This window comes from Strongylocentrotus purpuratus, unplaced genomic scaffold (assembly GCF_000002235.5).
Source record: "Strongylocentrotus purpuratus isolate Spur 01 unplaced genomic scaffold, Spur_5.0 spur5_contig_846, whole genome shotgun sequence".
NCBI lineage: Eukaryota > Metazoa > Echinodermata > Echinoidea > Camarodonta > Strongylocentrotidae > Strongylocentrotus > Strongylocentrotus purpuratus.
In genome coordinates, this window is record NW_022145553.1 from 643,419 (window position 1) to 659,053 (window position 15,635).

General features: G+C 36.0%; 1 protein-coding gene across 2 annotated transcripts; it reads right to left on the reverse strand.

Annotated features, from left to right (window-relative positions):
• Window positions 1-321: 321 nt before the first annotated feature.
• On the reverse strand, window positions 322-14,606 carry LOC115926831. Of its 2 annotated transcripts, XM_030992257.1 has the most exons (3): window positions 14,564-14,606; window positions 8,202-8,956; window positions 322-2,396 (listed from the first exon to the last, which is right to left on the reverse strand). In XM_030992257.1, exons 2-3 carry the CDS (start codon window positions 8,793-8,795, stop codon window positions 2,148-2,150), a joined length of 843 nt encoding a protein of 280 aa, XP_030848117.1. In that variant the 5' UTR covers window positions 8,796-8,956; window positions 14,564-14,606; the 3' UTR covers window positions 322-2,147. The 2 variants fall into 2 exon arrangements, with proteins under 2 accessions (XP_030848117.1, XP_030848121.1); XM_030992261.1 differs by lacking the exon at window positions 14,564-14,606 and having other exon boundaries at window positions 8,202-8,968.
• Between the last annotated feature and the right edge of the window lie 1,029 nt (window positions 14,607-15,635).

Here is a 15,635-nt window from a genome sequence, read left to right on the forward strand (position 1 = left end):
ACGGTAATGGGATTTGTGAACAAAAAAATTAAATGCGCATGGGTAATGCATCTAAAGAGGTAAAAGTCTGAAATTATAAACACTTTGAAAATGCAATTAGGCCATTAAAAAAATATACATGTTTAGCGTCTCCGCCCGCTTCCTTTTAGGGGGCCACCTCCTATTTTTATTTTTTTTGTTGTTGAAATTTTTGATTTTTGATTTTTTTTTTGAAATTTTGTTTCGATTTTTTTTTTTTTTTTTCTTGAAAAATAGCCCGACTGTCAGGGAAAATTTACTGAGCAGCCATTTTGAGCAGCCATTTAGAAAAAAAAGAAAAAAAAGAAAAGGGCCTCCTTCCTATTTTTAAAAAAAACAGGGCGCTATTAAACATGTTTTTTTTTTATTTGGCCTTATGTATGTGATATGTTCCAAAACCCCTGGTATAGGGAGCTCAAGTGTGAAGATATAGGACGGCATGGAAAAGATCATTCAATGACATTTTAATGTTCATACTCCATTTTGGTCTATTTGTATGTGTACATACAGTGTATGGGCGTCAAAGGAAATGCTTGAACTTTGAAGGCAGAGGAACTATCTCAACAGGACTACAAATGACTGGAGGAAAGCCAGCAAGAAACAAAGTCAATAATATGGCAGAATTTTTGAAGAGAAGATATTATTGCACAGAAATACAAGAAAATAGAAACAAGCTCAATCGATTATAGAATGTGACAAAAGAAGCTGTATCCATTCATAAAGGAAATATAATTGGAAGACAATTAAGTTCAAAACCACAAGGTAACAGCCTGTAAACCAAGCTAAAAAATGTGGACAAGATCCTCCACAGCTCTACATATGGCGATCATAAAAGTTAACCGTGTTGTACCCCTTCCTTTTCCACAAGCATCACTGGATGAGTGTGTCTTCATTACAGGCAAACATGGTAAATAATTTAAGAGACCATGCATGAAACCATGGACCTATTACGGATGGACATTCGTTGTTTTGTTAACAAATTCATTGTGATTGTTTCCTTCAATGTTGTCTCAATAACATTCCGTACATGTTTCTTCACTTTGATCTCATAAGGTCCGCCGCCGATAAGCCAGGACAGAATCAAGATTTTTACACATGTTAATCTACATGCGCAGAAGATAAAAAAATCGCTTACATCATGGGAAATCGGTGCGCAGTTCTGGTTTATAATCGTAAATTTTTGTTCCGTTTACTGTCTTTATTTTGAAAAACACGTTGATATTTTAATACCAGATAGAGTTTCTATTTGGATTGTTTGTGACTTAAATTCCTGTTTCCTCATAACATTTCAGAGACAATGCACAGGGCTTATCGAGATCATGGCCTCCTAATTGTTTTATAAGATCATTGGTGCGTGCGAAAGTGTGCGAATCAGTAATAATAAATTTCATATTGCCAAATCGTCTGCATTTAAACTTTGCTGCTCCCCATTGGTAATGTTTTTTTTAAATTAAGACACACTCTTTAAGCACACCATCTAAACGAAACCAAAGAGAGGGAAACTGCTCCTTTGTCAATGACCAAAAATGCTTACCAGTCATTATTGAATGTTCTCGTTATAAAGATGCACATAATCAGAAGGCAGCCGATCTTGTTGGATCAAAGAAAGAATCTTGTCGAATGTCGAATAAGGTCCATGATGAAACACAGATTTAAAAAAATAAAATAAATGCCAAATGGAAGTGTAGCAACTGTGTGTCACAGACTCACAGTTTGGAAATGGTAATGTATAAATACCATTTACATGTACATGCACTACATACACTGTATGTACATGTACATCTGGATCAAGAAAATGTGCACAGTAATTTCTTAACCGAATTGTCAACAAGGGTACATGTCTTCTGTTTTTTTTTATTGATTATTTAAAAACAGATACCTTCCTTCCTCAAAAAAGTATGACGAAGCAGGTTTAAAACTACAGAACAATTCTGTGGGATTAAGATTCAATATCTTCAAGCAAACTGATCTCATATTAGGCTTCAATACCATGGTCTGCAATGTTGTAAATGGTAAATCGCTTGATAAGAAGAGTTACACCTGTAGTTACTTTTAATATGATCATTATTATAAAAATGCTGCAGTATTGTTAATCATGTAAATCATGTTACAATCACTGCCATTCAATGTCAGTATTGCCAGTCATTTTCAAAGTGAATAATGATTAATCCTACAGCCAAATCTTTGAGTATGAAAGAGTACTTACGATCTCTTTTTGTTCTCTTGAAGCCAAACGGTGGTGTGTAATGCTCCAGTTTATGGTAGATTGGGTAAGATTGAATGTCTTCCAAGTTGGAAAAGAGCTTGATCCCATGCTCATAACGTGTACGAAACCATTTTGAATATTTGGCAAGGGTCTGAACTGTCTTTGGACATTGCTGCAGAAGGAAAGAGAGAGAGACAGAGAGAGCTCATTGTTATTATTGAAAAACAAGACTTCAATGGTATCAATGTATTGACATAATGAGCTAATGTAAAACCAGGGTGATCAAAACATCGAATTGTGGATTTTGTGACTTATTTGCAGAAGTTGAATTATACAAATTTATTACTCATATTGTGTGATCAACATGTGTAATTACTTAACACTATAAAGTTGTTGCCGTTCATGAAGTTTCTTGTCATAAAAATAGCTGCCATAGACAATTTGAAGTCAATGGATTTACAGGAGAAATTGAATGTGACAAACAAAAGTCATTTGAATTCAATGGATTTACAGGAGAAATAGAACGTGACAAACAAAAGTCATTGACTGACATAGCAACAGCCAATGAAGGCAATAATAATGGTAACCTAGTCCTTACTAATAAGTTATAGCACGATAGCTAGTAGCTACGATAAAAAGTGGACTGTGTGTGTGTACATTTTCTAGGGGTTGCAATGAGACCATCCGTTACATTGTACACACAAAAAAAATATGCAATCAGCATTAATATTTATTACACTGGAAGTACAGTCAAATGTCTGTGACTACATGTACATGTACAAGCAGCCTTACTCAATTCAAATACACAGACACTTCTCAGTCAATGGGCTTTATTATATCAGTAATTAATATTAATTCAACAACAACATACTGTACACCAAGTAATAAAGTAATAATAAAATAATGAAGATGAAGATGACAATGACGACGATGATAATAAAAATAATAACATTAATAATAATAATAATAATAATGATGATAATACCAACAATAACAATTAATGATAATAACAACAACAACAATAACAATAATAATAATAATAATGATAATGATAGTATTCATAATTATTATTAATGTCATCATCATTATCATCATCATCATCATCATCATCATCATCATCATCATCTAAATGTGTTCATGTACATGTACATGTAGTAATTAAATTTAGTTTTAGATAATTGTTTAAAAGTGCATTTACTGGCATATTATCATGTAACATTCAAACAATAACACTTTATAATGTACATTTATATGTAGTACAAATGATAAAGTCATGACAGAAAGAAAGACAGAGGGGGTAAGAGTAGGATAGAGTAATAAAGAAAGAGAGAGCAAGAAGGAGGGACAGACAGAGACAGGGAGAGAAAGGGAGGGAGAGAGAGAGAGAGAGAGAGAGACTCTACCAACCATCAGACATCATAATTATACTGTATAATTTTAGCAGTCAAGACAGATAATAAGCCATATCCTAGATCTTTCTAGTTTGACTGATGAGGCAATCTGCCAATTATTACCCAAACTCCTAATTGCTTCAATGCTTGTCAAGTTTAATGGCCTGCATGCATTGTACACAAGGTTATCACCCCATTAATGAACACAAAACACCAACATTGATGTGTACATGTACAAAATGGCCAATTTAACAAATCTGTGTCTTTTGTTCAGTAACAATTAAAAATATCTGGGTTGGATAAACCACAGGAGACCATTCATGATCTTCTAAAACCTTTTTCCTATGACTAGGGTAGAAGAGGATTAAAGGAAACCTCACCCCAAAGAATTAGTGTAGGTATTCTGAAAAATGAGATGTATTCCTACCCTTTGATGTACAATATTCCTTAAGAAAGATGTACAAGATATATATAAATGAAGACATTCTTGGCATGATATGATGCCTTTTGGGCGCAGTCATTTGCTTGAAAGTGTGACATACCAGTTTAAGTTGTATCATGCACCAAGCTCTGGTTGGAAAGACTTTTGAAATCAATAACAAAACCTTCACTTTTCAATGAGAAAAAAATCATAGCTGAGAAGATAGAAATTATATTTGGTGGAAAATATATAACAGGGTAACAATTGTATCTTTTTCATTTTAAAATACTTAAATATAACAGTTGACCAATCTATTTCATTTATGAGACGCCTTCACCCCAGAAGAGCACCAAATATGCAATTTGCGTTCTGGCAATTGTACATGTACATGTAGTACAACAGTTATAGCAGGTGAATGAAATGCTTCATCACCACACACACCTAGGGAGGAAGCATCCATAAATTTGAATACATTTACTTGACAAACAACCTCACATTTAATATGTACAGTGTAGTACCTGTACGTTACATAATTATCAATAAATGGCGATGCCTACGTCATGCTGAGAAACCGTTCATTATTCTTGCTTTATGCCTCTCTTATAGATGTACACCTTGGTGGGGAATCTTGTAGATTAATGGGCAAGAAATCTCTCAGAAAAAGTAAAGTTATTTTCTGGGGTGAGGTTTCCTTTAAGTCCAGACTAAGGGTGCGTTTATCATGTCTTGCCACTAGATATGTATACATGTATATCGAACCCCACTAAACAAACGTGATTTGCGTGATGTCGCGTTTATCGTCTCTTCACGATTCAAAATAAAGGCCTTGTTTCTACGCAGCTGCTTTGCGCCATTTGACCCAGGAAGCAGACAGTTTCTCAGAGGTCAACTACACACACATGCTTGTACAACAACATGACACAACACATGGCGAGCGCTAGCCTCCCAACCGGAAATTAACCTGGAATGGTCCGATTTGTATGTGGGGTTCAAAACAGCTTTGCGTTTATCAGGTCTCGGAAACGTGATTCTGGCTGTACTGTATGTCACATTCAAAACTCAATTTTTTGGCGTTACAATATGCTCATATCTAAAGACGTTTGAAAAAGGCTTTGCGTTTATCAACTTAAAAATTTTCCTGAAAGAAGTTTGAGAAACCTGATTCTAGGCAAAAAATTGGTCAATATAAACTGCACTCAACGTCCAGCCTTCTTAGGGTGTGTTTATGCCCATTTTTTTCAGGTCAGAATTAGGCTCTTGTTCAGTGTATAGTTCAAAACACGGTTGCGTCCTTTCTCATTTCGGCGATCGCAGATTTACAAAAAGGTGTGTATCGGTTTGGCTCAATATTATTCTTTAAATTCAGAGCCCTACATGAATAATCTACAATTTATATCAGATGCATGACATGAGTAGAAAGGGCAAACATTTCTGCACAATGTGTCCATTTATGTTGCGTGATCTTATTGATGCCAGGGATTTTGAAAAGGAGAAATAAAATTTAAAATCTATAAATTGGAAACATGCGGAGAGGTACAAAATCATTGGGGTTTTTTCTCAATCAAAATTGCTTGTTGGATGACCAATGGACATACTGCGTTTTAGTGGGGGTATTCTAAAGTTTAGTTCGTTATTTTCTTGAAAGTTACAAGAATGGCCTTCCATTGTTTAAAGGTACTTAGTAACATTGTGATGGCTGATATCACAAATCTGTTAAATCAGGATGCAAAAGACGTAAAATTATGTTTGTATGTATGGATTATCCAACTACGATGCCCCAAATTAATTCCCGCAATATGAAGATTTTTAACAAAGTTCAACGGGTTTTCGAACGGGCGTCGATGTGCGGCGCTTCTGAATCTAAATTCTCCCAACCATTTTTGAATTTTCCCAACCGTTTTTCCATGAAAAAAAAGACATAAAAACAGGCTATAAAAAAATCTGTCAACACTTAAATGTCTGGAATGGAATGTAGAGCCATTTTATTGCTTTGTGAGATTTCCATTCACCTAAAATGTAATTAAATTGTAATAATATAGTTGGGAGAATTAAGGAATCGATCGGATCAGTTTCTCCCAATTTGTACCATGAATAATGGTCCGTTTTCGCTCAAATTTTCAGATTATCTTTAATTGTACATGTAGCATTGAAGTCACTACCTTAGCACCACTATCTCTCATCTGAACAATGTTACAAAGTCCCTTTACTTCAATCTGGTCGTCTGTATGTAATTGTCTTTCCATCTGACTAACCAGAGATTCTCGCTCATGACATCCCACATACAGTTAGAGTAAATTAAGTACACGTACATTGTACAAATGTAGGTCTATACATGATCACAAGTTGAAGTTCAATACCAGCTGTACATGTATTTGCACTACTGGGTGTGGGCACCAAATAGTCCTCTACCATGGCAAATTTTTGCTCGTCCCTACTAACCAAACAATAAAATCAAACATCCAACCCCTTTTTGTAAATTTGTTGATATTAATATCCGTCTTTTACGCATCGATCAATGCACAGTTGCACACCATTTATGGTTGCAGCCATGGTGATAAAAAAACCAAGGCCAAGATTAAGGTCAATGCTGATATTTTAGTCTTTGTGCCCACAAGTCCAGAGTTTAATTCTGAGGAAAAGGCCATGGGAAATGATAAAGGTTAGTTTCAATAATGCGGTGCTGAAGTAAACCATAGTGGTTTCCTTTTTAGGGACACCCTGTACCAGCAAATAAAAAATAACCTTGAATTGGAGCAGTACATGTATATTAATGACACTTTACACTTTTAATTTCTTTTATGGGGGGGGGGGGGGGGGTCCTTATAGTCGCACCTTTAGATAAAAAACATAACCAACAATTGTGAATTTTGTTTTCTGGGGGCAGCTTTACTACTTTTCCCTTAATTCTCCAAACAGTCAACCTGTCTATTATTAAAGGCCACCCACAAGAAACAAAAAAGTAGTAACTGTCAGCAGGTGGTCTTTCTACACAGGTTCTACAACACACATTTCTTTCTCAAGGGAGACAAAATGCTTGGCCACTATAGACAGGTGACCTTTATAGAGAGGTGGCCACTTAGGCAGGTTTGACTGTATACATGTACATGTACAATACAGTATACCGTAAATCTCCGTGTATAAGGCGCACTTTTTTGCCGCCGAAAAAATTTGAAAGTCGGGGGTGCATCTTACATTGTATACACAAGTACAGAAAAAAAGTTTTTTTTTTTAGTTTCGATTTATGGCGCTATGCCTGGCAATGTCTCCTAGCTCAGTAATCAGTGTGTTGACTCACCACTCGGAAACTACAACAACACTCAAATTTGTCTGTCATCTTGGTTTGAAAGTAATCTTTCTAATATATCTCAATATGTAGTTTATAATAATAATTCCTCAATTTTTTTTTTCTATAACAAATGGTATACCACAAGGTTCTATCCTAGGTACTCCGTTGTCAGAAATTTAGAGGATGCTATTCATATCATCTTATCATGCATGACTATTGATGTTTGGCATAGAACACAGTGCTTCTGCTAGGTGATGTGAGGAGGCTGGTGTGGGACACTTGGTATCATGAAGCCTTAGACTGTTGTAAAAGTTATTTGTGACAAGTTCACAACTTCAACTGCACCTCGATGTAAAATGAAGGTCCTTCCCCGCGTGGGTTTTCGGTAACAAAACAACAACAACAAAACAAAAAACAATTTCCCCCCCCCCCCAAAAAAAAAAATAGGGGTGCGCCTTATACACAGGTGCGCCTTATACACGGAGATTTACGGTAGTAAAACCAACTCAGGGGAGACAACTAATATGCAGTCTTTATGAGCATGCAGTCTTTTTGTAAAGGTTCTATAATACATGTTTCAATGAGAAATGCAGTTCAAGAGACACAAAAATTGTGGTCTTTATCTAGACAGCTGGCCTTTTTATACAGGTGGTCACTAAAGCTAAACTAAAATGCATAAACTTAGCATTTTGCATAATTAATTAGGCTATAACGACAAAAATTTGCATATTAGGAAAAAACTAATTATACTATTTTGTTCCTTACGTAAATATCTACAAACATGCAAATTTTCGTGTTCATCGGACTTTCGACAGCCGAGATCATGAGGGGCTCAAAATAGCCCAGTACAGTAGGGGTCAATAAAAGTGTGGTACTTACCGATGCAGACTGAGATGGATCAATGACAAATGGTAAAGCATCGATGTCTACAGCTTCTATTGGTTCCGGCTCAGCAGGCTGTTCTAAAACAAGTCCAATTTTCTTCTCCTCTTTGGGTTCCTTTTCTCCCGTTTCTTTTCCCCCCATCATCTCCTTGATGGCAATCTTAACATCTTTCAAGTCTTCATTCACATTGCCTCCGTCTTTCTTTGAATCCTCCAGCTTGGCCTCAATGTTCTGCAGGAGATTGGCAATGTGGTTCAGTTTGCCTGACTCCACAGGCGAGTCGGCCCCCTGCTTCCCAAGGTAGATGAAATTATCGTCCCTCGGTGCGGCCACGAGCGCCTCTCTCTTCTGTCCGTCAACGACTTGATGTTTGGCGATGGAGGTGTCAGGGTTGTTCATGAGGATGATGCCCTTGTCGCCGCGTTGGACGCGCCTTGCCATCTCAATGTACCGCTGCTTCGCACGGGCGCTTGCTTGTTCCCCATTGCTGTGCACCAACATCCCTATGACAGTCAATAGGACATAGACACTGATCCCAGAAACCACAGCCATGTGGACAGGACGGGACCTCAGCATTCTCAGCCACATGATGGCCTTTGACCTTCCTAGTGTCTGTAAAAGGTGTGTTGACCCTTACCAAGGAGGGTGGGTCGGAGTGCTTTGACTGGTTCAGCCAGGTCCAAGTTCAAAGGCAGCGATTCTTATAAGTTGCATTGTGGCACCACTAGTTCAGTCATGATCTGTACATCCTGTAACAAGTGTCAGACCCAAAAGAAAGAAAGAAAGAAATTAGGAGTTTCTAATATTAAGTTTAAAGCACATTTTCCTTGCAAGATTATTGACGATAGTTTCTGCTCTCTCATGAAAGGAAAATATTTTATAGTAATTGTGGACCCAATAAAATTAAGGCAGTAAGAATAGTACTATTAAGCGCTTTACAAATGTGATTATTATCATTATTATCATTACAATAACAGGATCATGTATACAGTAGGTACATTTCTTTATGTACATGTACTTCTAAAAAGTTTTTGAGCCAAACATGTATAGGACATGACATTTATCATATTTCATCCATAAATGAAAAGTCTCTTGATATGACTATGTCTATAATGGTAGTGATATTTTGTGATACCAGAAAGCATCATTACTCAATTATCAAATCAGGAGGTTCTTCATTTTTTATGAAATAGGTTGGGGGTCAAAATGTATGTCATATGGTACATATTGCACAGAATCACAGAGAAGTATTTTGATTTTTTTTAAAATTCTAAATTGTTCATAGTCTGAGAGTAGCTACATGTATCCCTTCTCATAAAAGAGATTCATGTACTGTAGCGAACTTGACCAGTCAATGGAGAACAGTGCATTGTAAGGTTACAGGATATAGGCACCATATGGACAAATTTAGGAAATGTCAGAAAAACGATGTAATGTTGGAACACAATGCACTTCAGACTTTGCATACTCAGTTCATACAGTATCACATACTGTACTGTATGTACACTCGCACAGATGCCCACACAAAAATGTACACCACTGCATGGAATAGAACCTTTTTGAAATGTATTTAAATCTAATGCACAAATCTTTAATAAGTGCCTCATTAATAATTGTATTTCGATAGTCAGAATGCGAATAGCATACATTAATTGATGCTTGCCCTACCTAGCAACGATTAATGGATGCTATTCACATTTTGACTATCGAAATACAATTATTCATAACAGATGAATGAAATAATTTGAACTTACATGTACATATACAATCAAGATTTACATGTATGCATTAAATTTGATTATGAAATGGGACTATTGACTCTGAAAATATTGATAACATTAGATGTTATGATACACTGTGTGAATTCAGTTGCATACAGAATGGATTAACTAATGAAAGAGGGAGAAGAAAAGAGAGATACATGTACATGTATAAATGTAACAAACAGGGCTTACAAATACAATGACACTTGTACCTTCCTTGGAGTATTGCATCTTGGTGAGCAGAATATATTATTGAAAATGTTATTGAAAGTGTTATTGCATGGTCGTGATTACTTTTAGAGTTTTGAAACAAGATTTATTAATTTCATTGCACTGTGTTCATCTTATATGCTTTCAGATTGAATAACATCTAATTGAATTGAAACTGAACGAAGTTGAAAACATACATGTATACATGTACATCTACAATATACATGTACAAGCAGCAAGAATCCATGGTCCCATGCAGGTCTACATACACACACACTGTACATATGGATCACACAAGTTCATTGTAAACTCCCTCTTGTTCTGAAATGCTATTCAGCTTTTCAGATACCTTAGAGCCAGACGCCCTAACTCTGGGTACAATATTAAAGTCCTTCTTGCTCCAAAAGAAGACGATTCATACATGTACATACAAATAAATCACATATCATCTGGGATAACTGGGAAAGAGCTCCAAAATACTTGTCCCGCATAGAGCACCAAAAAATGTGATGACAAATTTGAAACATCCTCTTAATTCTTATGTCATCTCAATTGTAATCCCAAGTTTCCTTAGCCTGCCTAACATAAAGAAAAGAAAGAACAGTTTAATAATGAATACATATCATATGTTCACTGTTTATTAAAGGAAACTAGTTCTTCTGTGATACAAAACCATAACAGCTGCATAAATTAAATATCATCTGGGATGACTGGGAAAGAGCTCCAAAGTACTTGTCTCCCATAGAGCATGTAATGACCTTTCAAATTTGAAAAATCCTCTGTTTATGTGCAAATAAACCAAAATTTTGATGATGTCATCGCAATTGTAATCCCAAGTTTCAGAAAACAAAGGAAAGAACAGTTAAATAAAGAATAAATATCATATGTTTACTGTGGTAAATATTGGAGGATAATGTATGTAGTGCTTCTGTGGTATAAAACCATAACAGCTGCACAAATCACATAACCACATATCATCTGGGATGACTAGGAAAGAGCTCCAACATACTAGTCCACCATAGATCACTAAATAATGTAATGACCTTTCAAATTTGAAAAATAAACCAAACATTTGATGATGTCGTCTCAATTGTTATCCCAAGTTTCCCTTTGCTTGACAGAAAGAAAAGAAAGAACAATAATAATAATGAATGCATATTATATGTTCACATAGAACTGAGGATACTAGTTCTTCTGTGGTATAAAACCATGACAGCTGTACTAATCTCCATGATTCAGTAACAGAAGTTTAAAATTTAATATGAATTAAAGAGAAGGTCAAGTTCTGGAACAGATAATTTGTGTGCTGTCTCATTCTATTTAAATGTCAGTTTGTATTAAAGAAAATCATAGAAGAAAATTCAAGAAATGTCTCTGACAAAGGTCTACTCTTTAAATGCCCTCATTTTTTAAATTGATTTTATTTAATATTTACCAATTTACCAACAGCAATACAGTAATAAATTTCATACAATGATATTTAAATTTATACAAGAAGAGAAACTATTGGTTGGAAAAAGGGGCAGGATAATAGCACAAGTGCTAGTCAAGCCCAATACCTTACAGCTGAACTAAAAAATGGTTTGGAGAATTTAATGTTTAGAGGGTGTCGCCTTCAAAGAAAACCACAAATATCTTTGTGGTTTAAGATTTTTGTCAGGATTTTATGCATGTTAGGGGGTTAGTACAGTAGAAGGAATATAATAAGTAACTTTTCATACAAAAATTAAGCAGTTTTTGCATCAACTTTCAACAATGTTACCGAGTCACTTTAACAGTGTCTTACAATATACATACAGGTGTATATGAACTGATAATATGAAATTTTGCATGGATTTTATCATTTATGATTTTTTTTTTTTTTTAATTTCCAGCAAATGTCTAGTGACATAATTCCAAAACCTATTTCTAGACCTTGTTAATCTGACATTAAAAGCTTATCTATTCCAAAATTCACTGCCCACAAAAGACCACAAACATTGAACTCATGTCGTTCAAACTTTGGAAGACGGAATTGAAAACCTCTTTTTTGTCTTGTGGAATAACTATGCTCTATTATAATGTCACAGTAGGCCTACTCTATTTCGTATGAGAAATTTTTTTATTAACTAGATCAAACATGAAAGTAGAAATTTCTAGACCATGCCATAAATACACATTTAGGATTAACAATCTTTTAAATAGTGGAGTTTTATGAGTTCTCCATTCACTGAATGCTATATAGCACGAACTTCCGTTTTCTGTGATTAGCCTTAGGCTACATGTACATGTAGCCTTACAAGTGCTTCCCCACAACTCTATTCTGTAAGAAATGTGTAGTTTTGTAAAATGATTTATATAAAATATCAAAATACGCCTAGGAAAAAAAATGATGCAATCTAACTTCAACTTCTTTCTAATACACTGATTTACAAAACAGATATGACTATTCCAAGACAGATCAATGCTAAACCCAACAAAAGTGGTAACATCAACCTCTTTAATTTCCTCTCCAGTGATTTCCAGTTTACCATTCATACTTATATACCTGGAAAAGAATAGAATAGGTTGGAAATCATCAGCAAGCAGCAGAAAGCTACAATAATCAGTAACTTATAGCAGATCATTCATATCTATAGATAAAAGACAGAGTTGGCCCTAATACTGATATTTGTGGAATACCACGTCTTCCTTTTTGATGGGGTTGACCACATTTAAAATCAGTTACTAACACTATGAACATGACTGACAAAGAAATCGGACAATATATACAGTTCCCCAGGTAGACAAAGGAACATCCCTTCACTGCTATTATGTAAAAAGGTGAATATGCATGTGACACCAGTGAGCACATTTTTACATGATAGCAGTGAAGGGATGTTCCTTTATCTACCTGAGGAACTGTATATTTTGTCCGCTTTCTTTGTCAGTCATATTCATAGTGTAAGAAAGTACCTACATGTACATGTACATGTACATTGTACATAATACATTTAGTAAACCTTTCAAGTGATAACCCATGAATGCCATTATTAAATAGTTTACCTAGTAATGTACATGTATTATATTTACAAAAAGTCATTGTATTCATTAACAATACCGTATGTACATGTAAGTTGCATATTTTCTCCATGAACCTGCTTGATATGTTTATCCACCTCAGAACATCTTGGTGATCTGTTTTTTCCAGCTAAAAATTCATTGATAAAATGTCTTTGCATCCTTTGTACTACTACTATTATGTAGCAAATTGCAATAGTATATGTAATTCCTTTTTGCATTTTGTTACTGTTAGTATTGTGGTTAGTAATAGTATGAAGGGTGACCAAAGTTCGCGGACATTTTAGAATATATTACAAAATGTGATATTGGATCTATGATTTCTCATATTCTACTCAAATTTATTTAATTCAATTATTACCAAATAGACGGCAAAGTTTTTTTTTACTACAAATGCTTCAACTAGAAAATTTATCGTTGGAAGGATTTCGGAGATATCGCAATCTTATCTAAAAATTTGATGTCCGATCGTGCGTGCGTGCTGCATCTAAAAAACGAGACCTAACTTCACGTACGGGGGTTCACAGCTGATTTATACAAAAATACAATCCATCAAAAATAAAGTAATTTCATAATTTGCAAGGCGAGATATCATACAATTAGTCTGTACCACTTATTACTTAAAATTTTGAGGATATCTGCTCTCAAAATGAAGATTTCCAGACCCTTATCGGTCAGTTAGTAATTTTTTTGGAACGGACGCAAATGACCGCAAAATTTGCCAAACTTTTGTCAATATTTCACACCTGATTCCAGAGAAAATTCCCTCTAGGCCTATAGGTAATTTTATGTTCCTCTTTCCATTGGTGATATCAGATTTTTGAAATCTTACCAATTTTTTGAGATGGCGAACTTAGCCGTCATGCGCGCAAACTGTCTAGAATCTATGACTAACAGTTAGATCGATCTATGTATGACTAGATCTATGTTCACACCGCCATACATTCCTGTACGTTTTGCATCAGCAAGATCCTGTTGATCTGATTTGGGATCAATGGGAATGTTGACAAATGTCAGTTTATTAAAGAATGACCCATACCATACCAGACGGTTATTGCTGTCTAGATCTAGGTCATGTATTGAATTCGAGAGTACGCTCATGCATACAATATTCAATGATGCATGCAGCTGTGTTGTCCTCAACGTGCCCGAACCTTGGGGAAGATTTCAGCGGCTCACCGAAGAAGCATTCCCCGAGAGTCACAATGCAAGCAACACACACAAACATCCTCTCTCTCTCTCTCTCTGTTTCTTACAACAGATTGGTAAGGGTTATCACAGTTTGCCAAAATAATAATGGCATTAATGGTTACATAAATTGCACAAAATCAATAAATGGCTTACAATTTTATTTCCTTGGTAGGATATTCTCCTTTCGCCCGTACGTCGTCAGCAGAATTTAGCATCTCGATTGACTCATCTTCTTATACTGTACGATTTCAGAATTCACAGAGATTTTGTGTGTCGATTGTATATTGTCCTGTTTTGCACGTAGAGGGATATCATAAAATGGATCAAAAATAGTATTGACCCATAGAGATGTGAAATTTATGTTCGTTATCGAACGCATACCTCCGCGAACAGCTGCATTACGTAATCTTTTGTTATATGCATTCTCGTTATTCGAGATTCGAGCTTACACGCTCATTCTCGGTTATGCAGTCAGAGCTCTCGGTTCTTATAGGCCTAACAAGTACTTCAAGCTAATTGCCACACCCATAACGATATGGACGAAATTCCCGCCGCCTCGAACGAAGAAATCCTGTCGGCCATCCACGTCTTACAGCGCCGGGTCGACACCTGCACATCGACGGTTCAACAACCCAAACCCATCCCAACATTCAAGAGCGAAGGGAACAAACAAAAGTTGATAAGAATCGCTGATCGGTCGCCACTCGGATGGTCAACCGTAAACGAATATGTCGCCGATGAACTTGCCGACGACTCCGGCGATAAGCGTCTTGGAAAGGCGGAGAAAGCCGCTTCTGCAAAAAGAGCGGAATCCGCGGCCGAAAAGTCGACCCGGGGAAGGCCCCGCCCATACCCTCGCCCTGTTCAACGCCCTCTTGGTTCTTTTCGCCGCTTCCCGGCCGCGCAATTTTTTTTTACACGCTAGCCTGGCCATTTCTATGATAAACACCATGGAAACGACTAATATTAGTCTAGCAGCCTACATGCGAGCTGCATGATGATACACATACATCATGCATGACAATCATCAGATAAAGACATAGCTGACCCTTGTAAATGAGACGACCACCGCAGCCATCGGGCGATGGAATTCAAAAAAATTAATTTAATTTAATTTAGGAACTTTACATTAATCTTGATCTAAGGAGACACGAACGAACGAACGTTCAGCTAGAGAGCAACCAAGTTAACCTGCGGTAGTGTGCATGCCTACATGTAGCCTTTA

What these genes read in the sequence shown, in the direction of transcription:
- LOC115926831 (XM_030992257.1), bottom strand. Translation starts at nt 8,795, where the DNA reads ATGTGGCTGAGAATGCTGAGGTCCCGTCCTGTCCACATGGCTGTGGTT. An exon ending in ATCCATCTCAGTCTGCATCG is followed by an intron (nt 2,397 to 8,201) that starts GTAAGTACCACA and finishes TTCCTTCTGCAG; the next exon opens with CAATGTCCAAAGACAGTTCA.